This window comes from Tasmannia lanceolata, unplaced genomic scaffold (genome assembly GCF_043159265.1).
Source record: "Tasmannia lanceolata isolate RefF3 unplaced genomic scaffold, GAP_Taslan_0.1 ptg000029l, whole genome shotgun sequence".
In the NCBI taxonomy this organism is placed as follows: domain Eukaryota; kingdom Viridiplantae; phylum Streptophyta; class Magnoliopsida; order Canellales; family Winteraceae; genus Tasmannia; species Tasmannia lanceolata.
In genome coordinates, this window is record NW_027518706.1 from 678,342 (window position 1) to 702,892 (window position 24,551).

Here is a 24,551-nt window from a genome sequence, read left to right on the forward strand (position 1 = left end):
TGTGTATGTGGCACACCACAATAAACATAATCATGGCAACGTTACCAATGTAAATTCCTGGCTCCGCCCCTGTCAACATGTACCGTATTCTGGTACCCGCCCTGTCGACAAGGATCGAAATTGGTTCAATCATGTGACGGGCAAGAATACTCACCTCTTCCTCCTCTCAAAGTGGATCCCACCATTTGGATTTTGAAAAAAAGAGGCTTTTCAGAATTATTGTTGTTGCAACATTGGCAGATTTTTTCTAGCTCTAGTTCTCATCGGTGATCCGAACAACGAAACCATAGCTTCTTATGGCCTGTGATTTCTAGGTTTCATCATTCGTGAAATGCAAGATTGTTGGGGACTTAGCCCCGTTTGGTTGCAGGGTTTTTTTCTTTTCCTGGGATTTATGTGGGTAAAGGTAGAAGACAAAAGAGGGGACAAGCATTAATTAGAGAAATATATTATGACGAGTGGAGAGAGAGGGTAGAGAGAGAAAGAGAGACCACCATTTTCAAGATAAGATTTTGCTGATGTCACCAAGAAAAAGCTGATGTTAGCAAGAAAAAGCTGATGTGACCACTAAATATTCTCCCACATAAATCCTAGGAAAAAAAAAAACCCAGCAATTTTTTAAATGACGGTTAGTGTTTTCTTCGTTTCTTTCAATGGTAGCTGATTGCATTGAAAGAAGACTGAGGAGGTCAAATAAAAAGAAATAGGGATGCAAATCCCATGATACAAGTAAAAAAATAATAAGCATGAATCAAGAAGGCATAAAATCGAAAAGCTCAAGGTTTTCCTTCTCAACTCCTTATTTAGTAAGCCCACCAGCCAATCCGTCAGTGGATCGACACACATACTGGAAAATGATCAATGAGTCTCCTATCCAATCATGAATCTCATCAAAATATCTAGCAAATCTCCAGGGATAAGGGTAAAGGCCTTTAAGTCAGCGAATCACATTCAAGGTTTTCTTCGTTTTAATGCAAGGAACTATTGCGCTTCTATAATCGTTACAAGATGACTCTAATGATGCAAATACTATGGGTTTTTTTCTTTCGTATTGATGCAATGAACTACAAGAGACCTATAATTCTTCACACGCACGTGATGCAATAGCTTATGCTCTGGTAACGAACTCTCTGTGTTAGTTTATGATTGAATAGCAGCCAAAGCTTGTGAAGTTGGTGATGATATTGTAAAGTTGCTTAGGGCTTGTTTTTGGGGCAAACCATAAAGGTAAAATGTGTTATGAAAGGAGTAAGAAGAGTGGATGTTAACCAACGTTGGTGTGGTTTCTCAGATTCGTCAGAGGGGTGTATACAAGCTGTAGAATTTAAAATTCTAAAAACTTTATGAATGTGAACCAAACCATAGGAATCCATGAAAAAATAACCCATGAGGAAGTTTAGAGGAAAGTATTATTTTCCCTAGATCCAAATATGCCCGAAAAGTTCCATTCGAGAATTTCAAAATCCTCATTAAGGAACTTAAACCAAACTTTGGACTTCTCATATTCCATGGAAAGATTTTTTTAAGAAACTGAAAACCCTACACCTAAACATGCCCTTAATTTGTTCGAAACAGTGTGCACATCAATCAATTAACTCATTGACTTAAACAAGAGGGTTCAGATATTATACCCTATATATGCAAGGAATGCCGAATTGAAGGGGGTGCCCATTCATGTCGAGGGGTATAATATGTGAACTTTCCTATTGATATTTGCACTTGGGTGTTTTGATAATTGCACTAACTCAACCTGTCTTTTATCATGTAACCACTGTCAAATATTATTATGATCCCCCAAAAGCTCTGAGACACCAGTACCGGTACCACAACAAAATGATGATAAATGTAATTCAAACAAAAGTTGGAATTGTACTTATGAGTTTTTTTGGAAGGGAAATGATATCAGCAAAACCATATTTTAACAACTACACAAACCTAAACCTAGCTTGTGTTTTTCATTGTAAATAATAAAAGACAAGATGGGTTAGTGCATATATCATTTCCATTTTTAAAATAGCCTTATAATGGACATAAATCATACGGATAAAACTTATCCCAGATATCACCACTATTTTATGGGAAATGATATCACCACTAACGTATTTTGATGATCGCATTCCTCACTTTATTAAAAAGATGGGATGATCCAAACCGTCCATTTGATGGGCAACAGCCCAGATAGGATGTGCCCCAAAAAAAACATTTCCATAGGTTTATCCTAACCCTCCGATCTATAAAGGGTTAGGATCAACCCTCTAATATTCAGTCCCTATTTGGATCGGAGGGTCAGGATCAACCTATGGAAATGATTTTGGGTGCAAGCTCTTTAGGCCCCATCTAATGGGCGGTTTGGATCATCCTATGGTGCGGACCATACCATACTTTTTAATAAAGTGAGGAGTTGCGATCATCAAAATACGGTAATGGTGATATCATTTTCCATAAAAAATCATAGCCAAGAAACTAAGGATAGAGTATATGAATGTGACCCCTTTATAGATCGGAGGGTTAGGATCAACCTATGGAAATGACTTTTGGGTCCATCTAATGGACGGTTTGGATCATCTTATAATGCGGGCCATACCGTACTTTTTTTTAATAAAGCGAGGAGTGTGATCAACAAAATAAAGTAGTGGTGATATCAGTTTCCTTTTTTATTACCAGATTAGGGTTTGCTTTCTATACCTGTTAGGGTTTGTGCTTTCTAGGGTTCCTCTTCCTTGCTCTTTCTGTACTTCGGTCCCTGCAATTCAAAATGTCGAAAAGAGGAAAAATCGATCGCGAAGAAGAAGAAAATCCGAAAATGTCTGTGATTTTCTTGAGTAGTAGTGATGAAGAAGAGGCGAACGAAGATCTAAGCCTCGAAATCGTTGCAAAAGCGAGAGATCGAGAGCTTAAAAGGAAGAGAAAAGAGGATTTGAAAGAATTAGAACAAAAAAATAATCGAACGGTTGTTGTTGTAGATCCGTCTTCTTCATCGGATGATGTTGAAATAATAGCAAACCCTAGCGGTGGAGAATCAAAGAAGAAGAAGAAGAGATTTAAGAAGAAGAAAAAGAAGAAGATAGAAGAAAACGAGAAGGTTTTTTTTTTTTTTTTTTTTAATTTGAGCTTATATTTTATCATATTTGTTCTATGTTTTCAATGAATATTCGTACATTTGTGTTTGAAATTTCACTTTTTTTTAATGGTAAATTTCTATTCTTATTCCAGCTCATGTTTTATGATTTGCTAGTTCCTTAATTTATTTTGATTATGTTTTTTGTGTGACCAGCTCATGTTTTATGATTTGCTAGTTCATTAATTTATTTTGATTATGTTTTTGTGTGTTAAATAAAATCTCTCTTTTTTACATGGATTGGCTACTGGCAGTGTTTAGTTTTTGCTAATCTGTACTATTGCGAACCAATTTTGAATGGCAATCCTATTTTACTATAACAAATAGTATTGATGCAATTTTCATGCAAGAAATTGATCCATCGATAGGCATTAATTTCGGACTTAACTGAAACCGAAATTTTGGCCAAAATTGGGTAGAAATACGTTAAATGCCGGTTTTCTAGGCTGAATTTTCGGCCAAAATTACCGAAATTTCGGCTGAAATTCTGTAAACAAATAAAGTAGTAATATTTTATGTAAAATTTCACCAAAATTTACCACCGAAATTTACCATTTCGGCCATTTTGGTTTCGGTCTTGACCGAAATCCGAAATTTCAGATTTCGGTTGAAATTTAAAACCTTGCTTGCAACTGCTTTCGGCAATTCTTGTCTTATTTTATCATTTAAGTTATTATCATTTGGTATGAATATCACTGTGTTTGTACATTGTACATTGCTTGTGAATCAAAAGGAAATACTGGGTTATGTAGCTTTTAATATCTCGTGCTGAATGTTTCTGGTCATTCTGTTACCTGAAGGTTCATGTTGTAAAGATGGAAGAGCCTTCTAATACAGTTGAAGGCGTGAGCACAGAAACAATTGGAATATTAGATGTAAAGGCTAATGAAGAGGCTTTGGCAACGGTTGAGGCCATCGACATTGAGGCAATTGAAATACTGGACAATGTTGTTCAGAGCAGGGAGCCTCTGGAAACAACTGAAGCTGCGGACCCGCAAGTAAATGGAATAGCGGACAATGTTGTGCTGCGAAAGCTTCTTGTAAGCTGAACCTTTTTCATTTTAAGTACATCTTCCAAAAAACTGAAAGAAATGCTTATTAGAAATGACTTTTTATTTTGCTACTTATTCTCTATTCAGCGTGGACCGAGATATTTTGATCCCCCTGATAGCAGCTGGGCAACATGCTATAATTGCGGCATGGAAGGCCACATGGCAGTGAACTGTACTGCCGAAAAGCGGAAGAAACCGTGCTTTGTCTGTGGGGAATTTGGGCATGGTGCCAAGCATTGCACGCAGGTATGCCCACTACGCAGAATCATGTGGAGTCCTTTGGACTTGGTTTGTCCAACCTTTAGATTCTCAGTCAAAACTCTGGCATGCTTTTAAAATATCAGCCGCAACAATAATTGATCCAGCACTTTCGAAAAAAAAAGCAATCATTGACCCGCCAGTTGGTCATTTACTTATCCAAGCTGAAATTGGGGGTGGAAAGACCAACTTCCAGGTTCAGCCAAGTTCTCAAATGTCAACCATGCACAGTTGATGCAAAGAGGACCGGGAATGCCCCAAATATTTTCCAGAACCACTGGCACCCCAAGTGAGTGGGGCCAACTTTCCAACTTTTTGGGAAAAAAACAATGTATTTCATGTAATAAATCAGTTGGGATTCAACTAGAGTTTGATTTGACCACTCATGCATTCTATGATGGGTTTTACATTATTTGTCTGAATTGAATCAACTTCTGTTGACCTATTTGAATGCGCTTGGCGTAGTAGTGATTTCAGCTTCAAGTTTTGAAATTAGTTCCTTGTTGAATCTTTGATCAAATTCTTAAAATACAAAGTTCAATTTATGACTCGACCCAAATCTGAAGGTAGTCAATTTAGTTCTTTGGGTGAATTATATATCGTTATCCACTTTTTTTTTTTTTTTGGAATGGCATCAACTTTATTGGGCTTTTGAAACTCAGAATGTTGCTGGTGTTACTTTATGTGCTCAAAATATGATATTTTAAAAGTTGTTGGGGGTTGTTTCTCTTAATCTAATTATCTCCTTTGAAGAAGCTATGGCATTTTGGAAAGCGATGAAACTTTCATTGATGTTGATATTTTCTTATATCGGCTTACAAAGTTCAAGGTGTTCCCTTTCATTAGTTTCTTGTTTTTATTTAATAGTGTCCTATGCTTGGTAAACATTCTTTGGATGGCTCTCAGCCTGTAAGGCTAAATGAAATCTATACTCCTTTTAGGTGGAACTGTACTTATTTTATTGGATTCATACTGAGAATGGTCTCCTACTTTGGTCATTAAAATAAAAGAATTTATAGCATAGGCAGGTTTTCCCCCACATAAATAAAAGATCTTTATACCTGTTGGGAACCTATCGGCTATCATTTGCCTCTCTAACTCTAGGAGCAAAAGAAACATCTGAATCTTTATAAATATTTCGAAGATGTGCTCAAGTTTGCAAAGCCAGGGCTATGCTGAATGATGAGAACCCAAACTAATTTCATTTGGTGAGTCACCCTCCAGGCCTCCATCATGAGTCTACGACCACCTCCCATCTTGCTTATGCAAATGTGAAGACTGAAGACCCATATGAAGCACATGTCCCTCCTCTCTTTCGCTTCTTTAGTTCAAATAGGTCGAGGAAACACTTATCAAGTTCCCCCTTGTTATCACTAAAAGCATCCCCTACCGTCATTGGACCTGGGTTCCCACTTTTGTCAAAGTTTCATCTAGAGCTTTTTTCACTTTTATCGACCTTCTTCGGAATGCTGAAATTCTCCCCTCTATAACTTGAATAGAAACACTCATTAGCAATGATGATACCATCTAAGATTTGCTACACAGAAAACAGATTCGAAGGGAGAAATCACATCCACTAATCACTCCTCTTAGCCTTATAGTATGTCTTTGAATTATAACGTGGAGACTGGAGACTTCTGATAGGGCCAGTGGGACAAAATTCTGTAATCTCCACTCCCCTTCTTTCCTTTGGATGAGAGTAACAAAGGTATTATTTGCTTCTTTATTCAATGAACCTCTTGCAAGAGACTCCTTTATTTCTCTTGTAATGTCACCTTTCCCAACCTATGACATCGAATCCCCTAGGAAAATGGTCCACACCCGGAGCTTTGTCTTTACCCATTCTACGAACCCCTGCTTTGACCTCTTCTTATTTGAACTCTCTCAGTCTCTAGACAAACCACTATTTTAGGAGAAGAGATTGAAACTCCAAGCCATCAGATGGTAAGCCTCCAATCACACTCCTTAGAAGAAAGAGATTTATATAATTCTACAACCAAACCCTCCAATTCCCTAATGCATTCTATTCAAGAACCATTCTACATGGGACCTCTAACGTGATTTCTTTATCTTCTATCATTTCTCACCTTAAGAAGTAATGTTGTATTTTTATGATTTTATCCATTTCCCTAAGCCATAACACTTTTTTTTATGAAATTATTTCTTCCCCATCTAACAATATCTCTCTCATTTTCTATGATTTAGCCGACGCTTTGAATATATTGTCGACACACGTGTCCAGCCGTGTCCGACACGACACGCGTGTCCACACTCCTTTGGACACTTTTAAATGTATTTCTAGGAGTCTGAGTTTAACGTGGGCGTGTGGACACGTTTTTGTTACTGTCAAGTGTGAGATTCTGTTTTATTATCGAATATTGTGTTTACGTCTTTTACTCTCTTCTTTTAGCTCTTCTTTAACTTATATTTGTTGTTATATCCCATACCCTAAACCTAAAACCCTAAACAAACTCTTATTTGAATATTATAATCATTGTATCATATTGGTCTCCCTTTCTTGTTGTACATTGGAGATGGAAGAGAGCTAAATTAAATTGATAAATGCTTTGTTCTTTGATTATCTCATGTTTGTTTTAGATTATAGTTGAGTAATTCTAAAATTTATTATTTTATTAAACGAATACCATATTTATATTGTTACAAGATATGATAGTAATCAATAACTTTGTATATGTACATGTCACCACATCTAGATTCTTAGATACTGCCACGGCAGACAACTCGTATCCTTGTCGAAGCATGACACACGAATCCATATTGACAAATCATGATTATATATACTCTCTACTTTAGCCGTGTCCCCGTTTCTAAATTTTGGAAGTTTGCCGTGTTCGACACTCCGTGTCAATGTCGACACATGACTCTCGTGTCTGTGTCCACAGATCATAGCTCATTTTTAAGAACGTCCCTCTGCACCAAAGACATTTTTTCCAATCAATAAATTTTTCTTCAATTTCTTGAGCTTTTTCTTAAAATGAATGCCTCACCCATTTATCTCAACTTTTTTTTAATAGTTTCCCAGTTTTATCCCACCATATTCTCAGTTCTTTCTCAAATCCTGGGATGTCCAATCAAAAGTTCTCAAAATTGAATGGGATAGAGTCCATTCTAACCCTTAATGAATAACAAAGAATAGGAGAGTGATAAGGAATTGGTTTTGGTTAAACGCTCTTTGACATACCTGTAGAAAATGATTCTCCCACTCTCTGGAAATAAGAAATGGACCTATTCGATCTACTCATTATCAAGTAGTCTTGATTGCTTATTTAAGTGAATGAAACTCATTCTATGGGAAGAATGATGAGTTTATTATTATTATTAATAATAAACTAAAAAAATTACCCCATGCTCATAGTAATTCTATTTCTCCCTCTCTTTTTTTGTGGATGAAGTAAATTGTGTTGAAATCTTCTCCCAAATAAGAAGAACCATTCCATCATTGTCACCCTTTCTAAGGTCATTTGGTACATAGATAGACAATAAAATCCATTGGAAATGTTCCTCAATGGATTTGAATTTAGGATGCGGAGGCTCTTTTCTATATCCTGAGTGCCCTTGATGTAATGATTTTACCCAGGATATTGGGAGCTACAAAGCCAAAGGAAGCATGTGACATGCTTAAAACTGGATTTCAAGGATTGAAAGAGGTAATCACGGTAAGAAACCAAAGTCTTCGCTGTGAATTTGAAACTCTGGTTATGAAAACTAGTCCTTATGGTTCAAGATTCTTTCTCAACAAACCCTGAAAATTCCATATTGTCCTCCCTTTCGACCATCGTCATCTGCATTCCAAATAGCAATGACACCACATGTTGCAGCCCCTTTGCGTGGTAAGCCCATTCACAGTTTCTACTACCCAATCTTGTTTATAATATTCTCCAAAACTCCTAATTTGGTTTCCTGCATCATCATCTTTATAACTTTTTTCGCTGGGATCTTGTCCTTGAAAGGCTCCTCTGCTACCCTAAGACCTTCAATATTTCAATAAACAATCTCCATTGTCCTAGTGAATAGACAATCCCTCTATCCTTTTCTTCAACCTCATCTTTCTCACCCCTTTTATATCAAAATTTTCTAATTACGACAAGCTTCCCATTTCTTTGACTACTTTCTCGCAGTTGACTGTACCCCTATCATCCGAAGCCTTATCCTGCTAAAACTATTGGCTAGAGTTTTCTAATACATTAGATTGAGTTGGTTCTGTTTGCTTGACTCATTGATTATTTTTTCCATTTCCTAGCATTACCTTATGGAATAGACCTTCTTGGCAGATAGCAATGCCTATCGGACTCTCTTCATCAATATTAAAATATTCTTTCAAGTATTTCATCCTATAGTCCATCGTCTCACGCCACTCATTGATCGAGGACAAAAAGTTGCTTCCATATGGTTCAACCCCCCCCCCCCCCCCCACGCCAATGAATTCTCCTCCTTGGGATTGTATGCACTATCATACGTATTAGCATCTTACCCACATGAAAAAATTTGCCTGCCCAGCTCCCATTGCAACCCTCTTCTCATCTTTCCTCTTATCAACGTCAAATATGCTTCAAATTACAAATCCCTTCAGAGCTTTCCTTCTGATTTCCTCTCCGTGCTATCCCTTCCCAAGCTTTGAACCCTCTTATCACCTCCTGCGTTATCAACGTCGATTATTTTTCAAATTACGAATCCCGTCAACAGTTTTCCTTTTGGTTTCCTCTCCATGCTATCCCTTATATAGTTCTTTCCAACTCCTTCATCGACCCCCAACCCCTCTTTTATTTGTCCCACACCTTAAAGCATCTCATATCAACTCTAAACCGGAGAAGGAAGAAATATGATATGAATAAATCACTTGTCTGTGCTCTCCACCACACCTTTTCTCCGCCGCACCTTTTCTGAAGGCCAACATGCAAGCTTCAGAATATGCAGTGCTTTTTTATCCTTTTTGAGATTTGCTTTCCCTCCCTTCATTTGAGCTTCACCTCGCCCGCCACCATTGGTTGCGCAACCATTATTGAAACTTTCTTCGACCAGATCACTCCCGCATTTTTTTGCTTTCTCCTCACCAAGATGCGTAAGCATCTCGTTTTTTGGCACATCTTGGTTTTTTGGTTTTTCCTTCCCCTTGTAGGTTGCTATTTGTAGGTTTTTCCTTTGGGGGTTGAGCTCATTCGGTTTTTCCTTTGGGGGTTGAGCTCATTCGCTCCCTTCGATGAACCATTAGTCATTTTCCTATTTTAGATGTGCCCCACAGTCATTGGTTATTCTTCTCTACTTATCGTTTTTAATATATGTTGTAAACTCGTAACTACTCCCCCCCACCCTGACTACCTCTCCTCCATGCCTTCTCCCTGAGATGGTTTAGTTGCCCCACCATTGATTCCCTAACTTCCACTTCACCCTCGCGCCGCTTATTCAAATCCTGATACAAAGCTTCAAAAGATTTTGGATTGATATCCAGGTCTAAGCCAAGCCATTCCCCCAAAGTCTACATGTTTCATTTCCCCATGCATGCAAAGGAATCCCATAAAATGTATCACACCTATCTTCACATATCCACTGCATAGAGTTCTATAATTCCAATGTAATGAGTGGTACCTTCTTGCCCATTTTTTGCCGACTCAAACTCTGGAATTCCTCCCATCTTTGGCATGCCACCATATTATCCTCTCTTCGGCATTCCACCACACATCCTCCACTGGCCTATTGCAGTCATTGTCACAGAATCTCCGTGCTTTTCCTTCCACTCCCCACCTTTTGGGCGGAAGGATCACACCTTTCTTACCTCTCATCCTGATGGGATCACTTTCAAGCTGAGACAATGAATTGAGATCTAATTCCATCTTCCTTTCTGTCCGCAACTGTACATCCTGCAATTTCACCCCCCATCTGCCCTGCTCGAGGGACATAAAGATTCTCTTCCTTGGATTTCTCATCCTCTCTTTTGAGCTTGTTCCACTCTCACCTTTCTTACCTTCCCCTTCATGTCTCTAAAGCTTACACATTCTACAACATGCCATCGTGGTCTTGAAGTTATGTAACCTCAGGGATTGCACAGCCAATCACATCTCTCTATCTTGATGGATCGAATAAAGCGCCTGATAAGATCGCAGGGATTGCACAGCCAATGTTCTAAACAATTTTGTATTAATAAGATCCTTAAAAATATGCATATTTTTTTGTGCTGATATTAATCGATGGATTCTCTTTCAAATTGGTTTCTAATGTCACCATCATGTGCTTTTTTATTATGTAGTCAGTTATTTTATTTGCTTGATATCTTTCAGGGGCAAGATTGTTTTGTCTGCAAAAGAAGTGGCCACTTTGCAAAAGACTGTCCCGAGAAATATCAAAAGAGCTCTCAGAATTCTAAAATTTGTCTACGGTGTGGAGATCTGGGGCATGAAATGTCACTATGTAGAAATGAATACGTGCCTGATGATCTGAAGGTATGCAGTCTTTGAAACATTGTATTTAGATTTCTCTACATGCTTTGCCATTCTGCTTAACATGCAATTGATATTATGATGGATCAAAACCCTTTTTCAAAGTCTTTTTCATTTAAGCAGGAGATCCAATGTTATGTTTGCAAGAGTCTTGGCCATCTTTGTTGTGCTGATATTATAGATAATGGTCCAAGAGAAGTTTCTTGTTACAACTGTGGCCAGTCAGGCCACACCGGTTTAGTAAGTCAAGTTCGCCAGTTGATTACTAAAATTCTCTGAATGTTTTTTTTAGTTTACGTTTTTGGTGCTTATAAAAGTTCATTCACCTAGGGATGTGCCAAATCACGTGGGGAGATGAGCTCCATAGCATCACCTACTTTATGCTACAAATGTGGCGAAGAAGGGCATTTTGCAAGGGGCTGCACAAGATATTTTAAGGTCCATGTTGAAAGAATAGTAGGCGTGATTTTGTTGATGTTTTGTCTGCATGGTTCTTTCCTTGTATGTTTTTAATTTCATTGACTAGTAGTATGTCAAGCTTGTGCAGTCTGGTCAATGGATTGGTGAACCGTCAACCCCTATACGTAGGTTTTCGAATGAAGGTAGAGACTTCTTGGGATATCGATCTGTGCCTAATGATTTTGTTAAACCTCATAAAAGGAAAACCACTCCATACGAAGGAAAAAAGGTCATGACCGATGGGAAATCCAGGTGGAGAGGAGGATGGTGCGCCGATGATCCAGGTGATCTGCCCCGCAGAAAAACTAAAGTGAATGGTTGGAAGTCTCCTCACAAATATTCTGCTTCGACTTCTAGTGGGCATCATTCTAATTTTCGATCTCCTCCAAAGAAGCACAAGAGTATTCCAAGAACTCCAAGTTCTCATGAATTTTCAGCTTCAAGATTCAGTAATAGTAAGGGTCGTTTTGGCAGAAGTTACGATTAGTATCAAAGATCTGTTCTTTAGAGGTGATTGGTATCTGAAGGTGATACTGCTGAACTAACTTGCACTGTAAAGTTTGAAATTAACTACTTGGGATGCCCGATCCGTTTACAATGAAGCAGATTCAGTTATTTCTACACTAAAGCAGATTCCGGGCATTGTTCTGTTGGCACCTTGTAAGTATTGCTGCCTTTGTATAGCATATTTTATTGTGTTTGTTTTTACACTGCTAGTTTACATTCTCTTGGAGAGGCCTTCTTTAACTTTGTTGGTTAGATGTTCAGTTGTTTCACATGAATTGATGAAAGTATGCAGGAACTCCCAGTTAAATTGTGATGAGCAATGATGAAATGAACCATTCTTGTGACAAGCATGCTTCTTTATTTTAAACTCATCTTGTTAAATGTTACATATCCGAAGAGGCTATCAACAGTCAAATGGAGGAGTAAAGAGAAAAGGGGATTCGGATATCTACTCCTTGTCATTTTAAATAATACTTATGTAGACACGTGTGTAATGTGTGTATGTATGTATGTATTTTTGCATGCATTTGTATGCATGTGTATAATTATCCAATATCCACGCTCATGCATGTGATTTTAAATCTGTTATATATTATTTTATGGCAGTATTAATTGCTGTAAAACTAAGCATGTTACAGACATGTACATGCATGTTACAGACATACCATTCAAAAAAAGGCATGTTACTGACATGTACATGCATACATCCATAAATAGGTACAACGCATCCGTATGGATTTATTCACGTTTCCTACTATAATTCTACCGTTCAGAAAAAAAATGTATTTATGCATGTTTATTATGTACACATATTTGTCACTTCTCGCGATGTATTTATGCATGTGTATATGGATGGATGGGTTTTTTTGTGTGTTTTCTGGGCATGTATCTATGCATATGTAAGCGTGCACTGTGCATGCATCAATATCTATACTATATTATAAACGAAGCCCTACTATTTTTTTTTGGGGGGGGGGGGGGGGCTAATCAAGTTGGATTTCCTAAGTTTGGGATGGAGGATGTAAGCCACTGCCCCTCTCACTCCTCATCTATACTTCTAGGCTTACATATACTCTCTCTCTCTCTCTCTCTCTCTCTCTCTCTCTCTCTCTCAAGTTGTAACTACCTCTCCAGTCAAACAGAAACTCCCCACCTCACACGTGTTTCGCGGTTATTTTTTTGTTTCTCTGTTTGTATTTTCATTGGCTGTTGGCCTGCATGTTTCTTCTCAAAAGAACATGCCATTTCAAAGAAAGGTACACGGTTCTTCTTTTCTGTTTATTTCTTTAGGTACGATCACTTCGCTGTCTCTAGTACAATATTTCTCTGTCTTCAGTACCTGATTTCTGTTTCTCTGTGTCTCGTGCACACATCTCTGCACTTGCCTTCCTACTAGTCACAGTCACCGGAAGCACCCTAGTTGGGTTGGAAGCTCGCTTTGAAAGCTAAATTCCTCTAATTCCCAAATTTAGACGAAATGCGTTTTCAACATGCTTTCGATTGTGCTTCATATTTAGTTAGGTGATTATTTTTTCCTAAAATAATGTTTTTCCCTTTCAGTATCCAAATGTGTATTTAACGCTTGATTCATCTTAAGTGATTATTATTTATTCAAACCGCCAAATATTAAATCTAAATCAATAAAATGTCAAGCTTGTACCATTCAAAAAAGGTATCAAGATTGTAAAACTATATCCCCGAAACGTGTAATTCTAATCAGCTGTAAAGTCCTCTTTAATTACTTGTAACCCTAATGTACAATAATCCTTCCTCCCTAACCCCTAACCCCCATTTCTTCCCCTAACAACCCCCTTCCCCCTTTCAATTAGATGAAATCATACTCCCATGCATTGCATATCAAAACAGCCAAGTGCCTAAACTTGCGACCGATTTATTTTCAAATTCAGCAATCTATTAAAATATACAACCCTGAGCATCATTTTGAAGCATCAAGTTTCTTCATTTACGCTAGCTTTTTTCTCTTTTAATTTTTTTTCCTTAAGGCTCCATTTCTTTCAGCATATATGGGTGGAAAATATGTTTTACACCCATTTTATGTTGAAAGAAACCGAGCCTAATCAACTTTGGCTGTGCTTTTTGCCTGTGGTTTTTATATATCCACTACAATTTGATCGATTATCCTTTTTTAGCAGAACTTTGGAGGCGTTGATTTGCAAGTGGGTTCGGGTGTAAACAGGTATGCTTTCGGTGCCCTTCACAGTTGTTTCTGTACAGTAGATGCCATTCATCAGATGGAGAATATCCAGAACCTGAAGCATCATTTGTCTATCAAGTGATTGCTTCTTTACTATTTTTTAGAAGCTGATTATATATCTGATTCTTATCAGGAACTATTTCAGAACAGTCATATGTTTTATATTGTTTGAAAAGAGAAAACAAAGAAAAGATCTAGAGTCTTCTGGGTAGCATTTAGAGCTGCCCAAAATGTAGATTACTGGTTGGTGCATATGCCAAATGGAACCTAAGGCTGTTGGGGCCATATTTATTGGAATTGAGGTGGAAACTAATCTGTAGCACCATCACCAAACATGAAATGAAGAAACAAAAGCTAGCCATGTCGATTACTAGAATGATGCACTTTCATATTTTACTACTAAGAAAAATCTGAGTGGGCATGAGATTGCATGAATTTTTTGAAAAAGTTTGGGAAAGGAATTCTTGCATTTCCATTGTTTGATTACGCATAGAAAAAGTAACTTGAACTACTGCTGATCATGTTTTATTAAGAGTGACCTTCAATTTGTAGTGATATCCCTCTAAATAAGGCATAATTATATGGTGAAAGCGCGCCCCCATTGGTTGAAAGTGCATTTAATTCCTTCTGACTTTTACATCTTCGGCGTTGTAAATGTGCTTAAAAGCACTTTCAACCAATGGGAGCGGCCTTTCACCTTATTTATGCAGCGGCGCCCTTCAGTTTAGACTTTAGACTACATCCTCTTCTAATCATGGAGGTAAAAAAAAAAACTAATCATGTCCCTATTAAACATGGAAATGGGGAAAAACAAGTAATTGTGTCTCTTAAACATGGAAATGGAATTTATTTGCCTGCAATCCAAAGAGGGCCGAGTGCCATATATTCAATGACCCATCATATGATAACTCTGTTTTTCTTCCAAATAAGATATGAACAGCTATATGATGAATCTGAGAGAGGGAGTGAGGGAATACACTGATTCATTATCTTCCTGCTCTATCCTACAGCCAAAAATTGATTCTGCAGAGTCCCAACAAATGGTGATTAAAATGAGGGCATTTCTCAACTGATTTCCAGTGTGTGTGTGTGTGTGTGAGAGAGAGAGAGAGAGAGAGAGAGAGAGAGAATTTCATTGATCAATGCCATCTATTTGATATCCCATAACACTCAGACAATAACATCCAAAAGGGTTAAGAGTTGCCCACTGTCAGGTTGTAAGGAGGGCGAATGCGTTCTGCAGAGGGGGTGAAAATATAATTTCATTTCACATTCAATGATGAAAAGAGGGAAATGGTATTTGCCCCCTTTTCTTCCCTAGGTCACCAGTGAATCTTACCACATTTTAATGGCATCAAATAATAAATACAAGGGGGTCGCCCAGGGAAGAAATTGGGCGAATATATCACTTCAAACTATATGTTAATTGTACCTTTGAAATACTTTTTTAAGAATAGAATCATATTAATCGAGGAAAATGTGACATTTTTGTGAAGGTAGACCGTAGGCACCAATATGCTATCACTTGTAAGGGGGTCGGGTCAATTCCACCCTCTTGATTACATAATTTCTTTTAACCAAATGCCGGAATCAGGTGGAATTGGATTCAAGTCCCAATTCCAGGCAATCCAAATGTGCCCTTAGAGGTTTTAATACCATCCTCCAGTTGAAATATCTCAAAAAAATTGGACAAATCCTAGCCATCCAATTAGTAGACTGCAAACAGATGACAAGTGCTTCCATTTAACGTTACAACTTGCACATATCCATTTTCATGGTCAGTATTGTTATGATTGATCGGCATAAGTATTAATCTAACATGGTAAACAAGTCAATCTGTTCTTCATTTCTACAGCTTAATGCAAAGCAGAGAGTTTGTGTGTGGTAATACAATCAATTTCTTCTGCACAAGTCAGTTCAATCAATATTTTTCATATAATCACTTTTGACTTTCCCTTCTTCTTTTGGCTGTAGTTCTAAACTTGAGTATGTAGAACAGACCCCTCATTGAACTTTCAGAGTTGGGCACTTGTCTTGAATAATTGCTACAGAAAACCTTGAATTCTGATTTAGTCCTGCATGTATCAGACAAACAGAGTCTTGATTAACAAAAAAATTTGGTATTTGAATAATGAAAAGTGGGTTAATACATACCAACTGGCTCATTAGAATTTCCACAGCAACGTTTGGATCTCCATCGGCAGCTGCTAGAGCAACCTCTACCTGAGTCTGCAGTGAAAGACAGAGATCTCTCATCAGCAATTCACAGCACGAGAGGAAAGACAGTATTCCATTCATCTTTTTTAAAACCTTGATCGCAAACTCCGGATCAAAATGTTACAAAAAACAAACTTTTTGACCTTGAAACTCGACTGTTTCAATTCAAGTCATACTCTTAACTCCTCAACAAGTCTAAGTCAGTTTCTAACCCGTGCCCCATATTCATATCTAAACCAGAGATGACCATCACACAACTAAGCTACCATGTTCCAGATTCATTCTTGACCATACATAACAAAAGTACAAAACTACCATGTATGCAACCATCTGAAAATTTCAAAGAATGACCTGCTAAAGAAAATTTCCATAGTAAGACTTGGGGCTCTTTGACCAGGGAATGAAAGCACAGCTTTAAACCTATTGCCTTCGGTTGTTCTTCCAAGTTTATATAAGTTGAAAACTTGATGTATCAAATGTGATTTTGACACCACCATGCAGTAACTTATTCAAAATACACAATTTTTTTGAAGCTGCTGCTGATTTCTTGGATGGTAGAATACGAATGTATAACTTTAGGTTTCCAATTGATTTTCTTGGCTGCTCTTTAAATTGGTGGGGAGTGCATTTTTTTTCTCCTGCAGAGCACGACATTGAACTTATGGGGCAAGTGGCCCGTTTATATACAAAAGATGACAAGTCAGAAAAAATGTCTTTTCATGAATATTATAACAGCCCCCTCAAGCAAATATGTTTTCCTAAAGAATATAATGCTATTAACTAAAAATTGATGCTGATCTAATGCAAGAGCTTTGGTGGGAATGCCTAAACTTGATAAGTTGATGAGAACTAATTCACCACATTCTATCTTTTCATGCACAAAGTGATGATGAATTTCAATGTGCTTAGCTCATGAATCAAATGACGAATCCAAGTAAAGCTCAGTAGTGACAACAGCCATTGATATGTATTCAGATTGCTTAATAGATCTCATCACAGTTCTTTGATTTTTTGCTGTTCCGTAAGATAGAAAATTATTTAGCATTACATAATGACCTAAAACGAATCTCCTACTTTCAGGATCACTTCCCAAGTCTGCATCATAGTCAATTTGTAAATGAAATCATTTGTGTGTACGATAAATAAATCCAGATAAAGTTTTCCATCTATGCTACCAGCACATTTATTGTAAACTGTTATGAGTTGCCAAGGGGATTGCAATTCATCATGCTCAATCTGCTTAAAAGATCTGTGGCATACTTCTTTGGGTTAATAACACAAACTCTCCTTGTTCTCTGTACCTCAATCCCCAGGAATTAATGAAGTTCTCTAATTCTTTCATAACATATTTTTCTTTACGTTCGCTTTTCAACTTCTGAATTTCCGCATCACTATTCTCAATAATATTTTATGTCATTAACATACAGTAGAATGAGAATTGTACTCGAATGAGTTTGTCTTGAAACTAGTGAAGTGTCATATACACATGTATTCTCTGGGTGGAAGAGAATAATTTTACCCTGTCAAACCAAGATGTTGGTAAGCTTTAAATGGTGTACTTAAGCCTACACACAAAAGGCATCTCTGTCTCCCACATCAAAAAAACCTCTGCGTGCTCCATATACACTTCTTCCTTTACGTATCTGGCAGATATGAGACTATCATATTAAACAAGCACACGCTGTTTGGCGAACATGGGAAATGCTCATTACATGAGACTGGAGGTACAAACATCATATAATCATCACCCACTCCGAGGCTAGTGAGTGTATATCAAAACCTATCCTTCTCATATAAGGGTTGTTGGATGGCTCATGGCCGCAAATTGGTCAAACAAACCCGAGTTTGTTAAGAAATCTATAAATAAATAGACTGTCTGTCCAGGCGACAATTTTGAAGCATCATTCTGAGCTGGATAATATGAGCTTCGAACTGCTACGAATGAGTCAGGGAGTGTTGCCCATAATTCTTGAGGAAGTTATATCTAAAACTTGAGCTAGTACTTCCAACGCGAGCCTAGAGTTCAACCATGCAGTAATAAGTTAAAGCATTCATCATATTCTAGATACTTTTCATAGAAAATAGCCTTGTTCTTCTCCTAATGAAGAGTCACCTCCCACATATAAGTCATTGTATTAGGGCTTTGCATCATACCATAATACAAGGCAAAGTTCCTCTCTCTCTCTCTCTCCATTGGTCTACTTAAGATTGATGCCGGTTTAACATGGTATCAAAGCTCAAATGATCAAGATTCAAATGATATCTCCGTTTGATCCAATAGAAGTACGTCTCCCACATTTCAAAACTCTATATTTCCTTTTCACCCAATTTGAAACCTGTTTCTTCTATTTTCTTTTCTCACTTCTCAGAACCCTAGCTTCTTACTATTTTCCTTGAAATATATCAAAACCCTGGTCTCTCTATTTGAGTAATTCCTATTCAACCTTTTGAAATCCATATTTCTAAAATCCAACCTTCTGGTCACTATTCCTCCTCTCCTCAATCCCCTCCCCTCATAATATCTCAAACCCCGTTACATATTTATTTGAAACCCTAGAAATGTATTTTATTCCTTTAGCTCCCGAAAACCATCTCATCTATATTCTATTTGAAAATCAACCTTTGTTCGTCGACTAAAGTTCCACATTTTTACCATACATTTTCCTCTCCACATCCTCCTTCCAGTCAAACACCTCAACAGTCACCTTTCTTTGTCTTGTCTTTCATATATATATATATGAGGAAAATGATTGTGAGCTTGAAGCTTATATAGCTTATATGAGCTTGAGGGCCAAACACATGTGGGCCCACATTGTTAGGATGATCCAAAGCATTCATTTCAAAGGCCCTTACATAGATAGGGTGTGTACAAAAAATCAGCTCCATAGGATCATCCTAACCCATCCAAAAGTGGAGGGCAAAATGGACAGACACCGTTTGCCACAAATCTGCCCATTTTTGCCCTCCGCTTTTGGAGGGGTTCGGATGATCCAATGGAGCTGATATTTGGTACACACCCTATCTATGATGGGGCCTTGCAAATGAATGGTTTGGATCACCAAAAAAAATGTGGGACTCATGTGTTTGGGCCCTCAAGCTCATATAAGCTATATGAGCTTCAAGCTCACAATCATTTTCCTCATATATATATATATATATATATATGAAAAACAAGACAAAGAAAGGTGACTGTTGAGGTGTTTGACTGGAAGGAGGATGTGGAGAGGAAAATGTATGGTAAAAATGTGGAACTTTAGTCGACGAACAAAGGTTGATTTTCAAATAGAATATAGATGAGATGGTTTTCGGGAGCTAAAGGAAGAAAATACATTTCTAGGGTTTCAAAAGGTTGAATAGGAATAGTGACCAGAAGGTTGGATTTTAGAAATATGGATTTCAAAAGGTTGAATAGGAATTACTCAAATAGAGAGACCAGGGTTTTGATATATTTCAAGGAAAATAGTAAGAAGCTACGGTTCTGAGAAGTGAGAAAAGAAAACAGAAGAAACAGGTTTCAAATTGGGTGAAAAGGAAATATAGAGTTTTGAGATGTGGGAGACGTACTTCTATTGGATCAAACGGAGATATCATTTGAGCTTTGATACCATGTTAAACCGGCATCAATCTTAAGTAGACCAATGGAGAGAGAGAGAGAGAGAGAGAGAGAGAGGAACTTTGCCTTGTATTATGGTATGATGCAAAGCCCTAATACAATGACTTATATGTGGCTGAAGGTAACAAATTGCCGAACTACCATTAATTACAGATACACCATATTAGTATGTGTATGAGTAATTGGCGTACCTAGAATTAGAAACAATGACTGGACACGAGCAAGCGAGAAGGAAATTCCAATTAGTATCTCTAAACACACCACCACCCCAGCCTACCCAGGGTTCCCAAAACTGTAACCATCAAAGTCAAGCTTAATCATACTAGAAAACGGAGGAGCCCACCTCACACTTCACTTTGGCAATCCTCCTTTCAATGATCTCTCTCCATTTCCTAAAGAAATCCTGAGTTTGGATCCCTGAAAAATCTTCCCAATCAACGTGTTCTTCATTGTCAATAGAAACGTACCGATGATCACGTACCTCTAGTAAAAAATGCATTGGTTTCTTTCTCGGCATATGGACTATATAACCGCAAACTCTCCAACGAGTCCCCAAACAAGTTTGGGACTACACCACTAAAACCATACCACTTGAAGACCGCATTCCAAATCTTCTTAGGCAGAGAGAATTAGATATGATCATCCGACTCCTTCGCCCTCTAGAAACGAGGACAATGATTGGCCATCCAAATATTCTTCTTCTTAAGCTGATTCAAAGTGTTGACCTTGCTTAGAACCACAGTCCATAGTAAACATTGAATCCCGGAGAGAGAGAGAGAGAGAGGGAGAGAGAGAGAGGGAGAGAGAGAGAGAGAGAGAGAGAGAGAGAGAGAGAGGGAGGGCGGGATGGTGGGGGGGGGGGGGGGGAGCCTTCCAAAACCGCTGCCAATTCCTCTCCAACCTATCTTCTCTGAACATGTAGTTAAAAAAAGATTTAACTCTGAAGAGTCCTTGGGAGCCCACTGCCTAAATCTGGCGGTCAAATTCCACCAATGAAATAAAAACATCTTCCAGCATAGCCCAAAGATCAATCGAAGTTACAAATTACTCAGACTTGAGATCTTGACGAGTTTCTTTGTTTACTCTGGAACAAGTTCCAGCAGAAGCTTTACTGCGTTTAAGTTTTTTATGCTGGAAACATAGTCTAAATTAGTACTCAATCTAGGATAGGAATGGACAAGTCTAGTTTCTCCTATATAAAGTTTGCATGGATGGGAATAGAAAAATGATTAAATTTACAGAATTGCAGATATTTTCACGAATCCTGCTTCTAAAGGCTGTAAGAACTACTCTATTGTAGCTCTCTAATCATATCTCCTCCATTTTCTTTCTGGTATTATCTCTATTTCTGTTGCATTATGACTATTCATTCAACTCAACCAGATGTAGGGTTCCGAATTGATTTTTTTTTGGCTTTCGTAGCCTCTTTCCTGTTATCATTGGTGTTCCCTCTAGTTGAAAGATTAATAGCAATATATGATGAAACAAACAACTTTATTGTAGTTCTATTCACATATTCTCTATTTTCCCGACAGAACCATGATGGGAAGAGAAACAGGCAAGTACAACATACCTTTTCAAAACCAATTGCTACAAGTTTTTCGACTTCCTCATCAAAGCTACCCGAATCCTGTATTGAGTAACGGGTACACAAAAATGCCTATGAAGATTAAATGATGCCAAAGAAAACGGAACCACCTCAATTTCAAATTAAAGAGGAAACCTGATTTAGTACGGTTGCTCCTACAACTGCTGCAGCACTATCAACAGTTGAGCGCCTGAAAATTACAATGGAGTGGACAGATAACCATCCATCATCTAAAAACAAAACAGGACATTCTAATTTATCAAACTAACCATTTCATAGGTATTTAAGCATGCATAAAACCAAAGAGGAAAGATTGAGTAAATAGATAAACTAACATGCAATGTGTAAGACTTCCAACTCACCTTAGATAGATGGGGATCAAATCAAAACAACCATCAAATGAAAAAGGGCAAAACAGTCAATTCCAGGATGCAGAAGAATAAAAGAATCAATCCCGAGCTTTTGTTTCAAAGTTCGAAGAAGAGATAGGCCCTACCTAGGAGTTGGAAGTTGAATACAGTGTTAATTGAGTCACTTAAGTCATTAGGGGTATTTTAGTCTATTCGCGTTCTCTTTTTCTTTTACGTTTATATTAAAGATGGGGAGCCATCAATTCCCACAATATGTTAAATGGGGAGGATCTTATTTTCATAGGGATGGGGGTTGGGTTTTTATTTTCGTGGGTTTTTGAAGTGGGAAGTTTATGGAATTTAGGTTATAAGTTAAAAGGGCACACCAAAAAAAAAGTTAAAAGGGCACACGTGTCTTAAGTCTATGGAATGGAAGTCTATTTTTTTGTTTTTTCAAGATTCAAAAGTTTTTCTAGAGTTTAGGTTACAAGTTAACAGGGTACACATGTGTCTTAAGTCTAGGGAATGGAAGTCTGTCTATTCTTTTTTAAGATTCGAAAGTTCCCATTAGCTATTGTTTTTTAATTCGAACTTTTAAAGGGTAGAAATACATTGTCAAAACCCTAGATCGATTGGTTTTGAGTGGAAATTTCCATTCTTCAAAAAGACCAAACCCCAGTTTTCCAGTTATTTGTCATTTTTGGTATCAGAGCTTAGCTTCATATGGCCACTCGAAGCGGCAAAAATATAGAAGGAAACTAACTATAATACTAGGGATGGCTTCATATTTGAACTTATTGAACGAGTCAAGACATTACAGAGTCATCCAAGTTTAACTCCTAATCCAGGGCCGAAAGTAGGAACCATAGAAACCAAGGTGGAAAATAGAACGTTTCGAACAACAACAGTGGAAAAGGAAGCTGTCAAGTTACCCCACTACCTATGATTTTCCCTATAGCTACACATGTCTGAAACAAGACCATAGACATGCCTATGAATGAATGGGAGCGGGAAATCTTCAACAGAACAGATTTGAACTTGTAGATCACATGGGAGATATCACAAAAGAAAAGTCAGAGTCGATGTACCAGATCTTAATGAAAATATTGACGCACAAGTATTTCTTGACTGGCTAGCTGTCATAAAAGAATACTTTAATTTCTTTCCGTATTGAGGCTGATCAAGATTCTGTATGGTGACCTTAGTGGTCGAGCAAATAAATACTACTTTTAGTACAATAGTAAATGTGTGATTTAGAATCCCATTAACGTCAAGCAAATTAAGAAATATGTGAAAAAATTGAGAAGAAGAATCTACACCTACATAACAAGAAACAATTTGAAATCGAGAGTAAAGAAAATGGATTGGTCATCGCCTTAGTAGCTAACAAAGTCAAGGCATCACATGAAGAATAACAAATGGAGACACCTCCAGAATCAAGTAAATCTTGTCAGATTTTTTTGAAGTGATACCTATTACAGAAAGGATTCATTCAAGAAAGTCTCAGTCCGTGAGAAGTTCCTGCATTACTAACACCAAAGAAAGATGGATAGTGGAGGATTTGGATAGATAGTCATGACATCAACAAGATGACCATCCAGTACCATTTTCCAATTCCACACCCGGATAACATACTAGACATAATGTCTATGTCATCTATCTTCACTAAGATTGATTTGTGTAGTAGATGTCACCAAATACAAGTTAGACCAAGTGATGACTGGAAAATTGTATTCAAGGGAACGGAAAAACTCTATAAATGGTTGGTGATGCCCTTCCTCCTCACTAATGTCCCCAACACCTTTATGCATGTTATGACTCAGGTTTTCCGTCCTTTTATTGGAAATTTTCTTGTGTTTTACTTCGATATCCTCATCGTCACCAAATACAAGTTAGACCAGGTGGTGACTGGAAGATTGATTTAAGCCAACGGAAGAACTCTATAAATGGTTGGTGATGCCCTTCCTCCTCAGTAATGCTCCCAACACCTTTATGCATGTTATGACTCAGGTTTTCCGTCCTTTTATTGGAATTTTTCTCGTGTTTTACTTCGATGGTATCCTCATTTACAGCAACACCTAACTCACACAGAACAAGTAATGATAGTTCTCCACCAAAAGTGAAGGCTATTTTTTACTAGTCAATTCCGACAAATATTCACGAGGTAAGAAGTTTCCAGAAACTAGAAACATTCTACCGAAGAATGATCGGAAATTTCGACACGATCATTGCTCCAAGCACCAACTGCATGAAGACGAATTTCCGTGGTCAAAGAAAGCAACTAAAACTTTCGAAGAAATAAAGAAGCAAAAGACCAAGACATTAATTCTACAATTACCGAACGCCTCGAACGTATTTGAAGCTATATGTGATGCATTTAATGCGAGAATTGGAGAGGTTCACAGTCAGAATGGTTATCCAATGGCCTATTCTAGTGAGAAACTGAATGACAAGAAACGGAGATACTCTATGACAGAATTTGACGAAGTCATACAAGCTCTTCGACATTGGCATCATTATTTTATTTTTTTTGAATGGTCAGGAGATTCATTAATATATAGACTGAGATGGTCCAATGCAACAAATCAAGAGAAACAAAAAATAAACCAAGAACAACAGAATAGGATATAAAAAAAAAGCGGAAGTCATGGCGGAAGGAAAATTGGCATCATTATTTCCGAGAAAATTGAAGCGAGATCAGGCAATACCCATGGCTGAGTTC

General features: G+C 37.6%; 2 protein-coding genes across 9 annotated transcripts in view; one reads left to right on the top strand and one right to left on the bottom strand.

The window, feature by feature from the left end:
- Positions 1 to 2,662: 2,662 nt before the first annotated feature.
- LOC143859157 (uncharacterized) lies at positions 2,663 to 14,437 on the top strand. Of its 4 annotated transcripts, none has more exons than XM_077369839.1 (9): positions 2,663 to 3,082; positions 3,919 to 4,158; positions 4,258 to 4,416; positions 10,722 to 10,883; positions 11,004 to 11,120; positions 11,211 to 11,318; positions 11,428 to 11,999; positions 13,997 to 14,043; positions 14,195 to 14,437. In XM_077369839.1, exons 1-7 carry the CDS (start codon positions 2,756 to 2,758, stop codon positions 11,824 to 11,826), a joined length of 1,512 nt encoding a protein of 503 aa, XP_077225954.1. In that variant the 5' UTR covers positions 2,663 to 2,755; the 3' UTR covers positions 11,827 to 11,999; positions 13,997 to 14,043; positions 14,195 to 14,437. The 4 variants fall into 4 exon arrangements, with proteins under 4 accessions (XP_077225954.1, XP_077225955.1, XP_077225952.1 ...); XM_077369840.1 differs by having other exon boundaries at positions 14,000 to 14,043; XM_077369837.1 differs by having other exon boundaries at positions 13,997 to 14,437.
- A 1,338-nt stretch (positions 14,438 to 15,775) lies between these two features.
- Positions 15,776 to 24,551, bottom strand: part of RBL15 (RHOMBOID-like protein 15) — a 29,527-nt gene continuing 20,751 nt past the window's right edge. For all 5 annotated transcript variants that reach the window (XM_077369750.1, XM_077369749.1, XM_077369751.1 and 2 more), the window contains 4 exons: positions 21,615 to 21,669; positions 21,465 to 21,521; positions 16,216 to 16,290; positions 15,776 to 16,136 (listed from right to left, as the gene is read on the bottom strand). In XM_077369750.1, coding sequence (XP_077225865.1) covers positions 16,131 to 16,136; positions 16,216 to 16,290; positions 21,465 to 21,521; positions 21,615 to 21,669 — 193 coding nt within the window. In that variant the 3' untranslated portion in view covers positions 15,776 to 16,130. The remainder of the gene's footprint in view (positions 16,137 to 16,215; positions 16,291 to 21,464; positions 21,522 to 21,614; positions 21,670 to 24,551) is intronic.

Coding starts and splice junctions, on each gene's coding strand:
- LOC143859157 (XM_077369837.1), top strand. CDS start 2,756: ATGTCGAAAAGAGGAAAAATCGATCGCGAAGAAGAAGAAAATCCGAAA. Junction 4,159..4,257: donor TTGTGCTGCGAAAGCTTCTT/GTAAGCTGAACC, acceptor TTCTCTATTCAG/CGTGGACCGAGATATTTTGA. Junction 4,417..10,721: donor GTGCCAAGCATTGCACGCAG/GTATGCCCACTA, acceptor GATATCTTTCAG/GGGCAAGATTGTTTTGTCTG.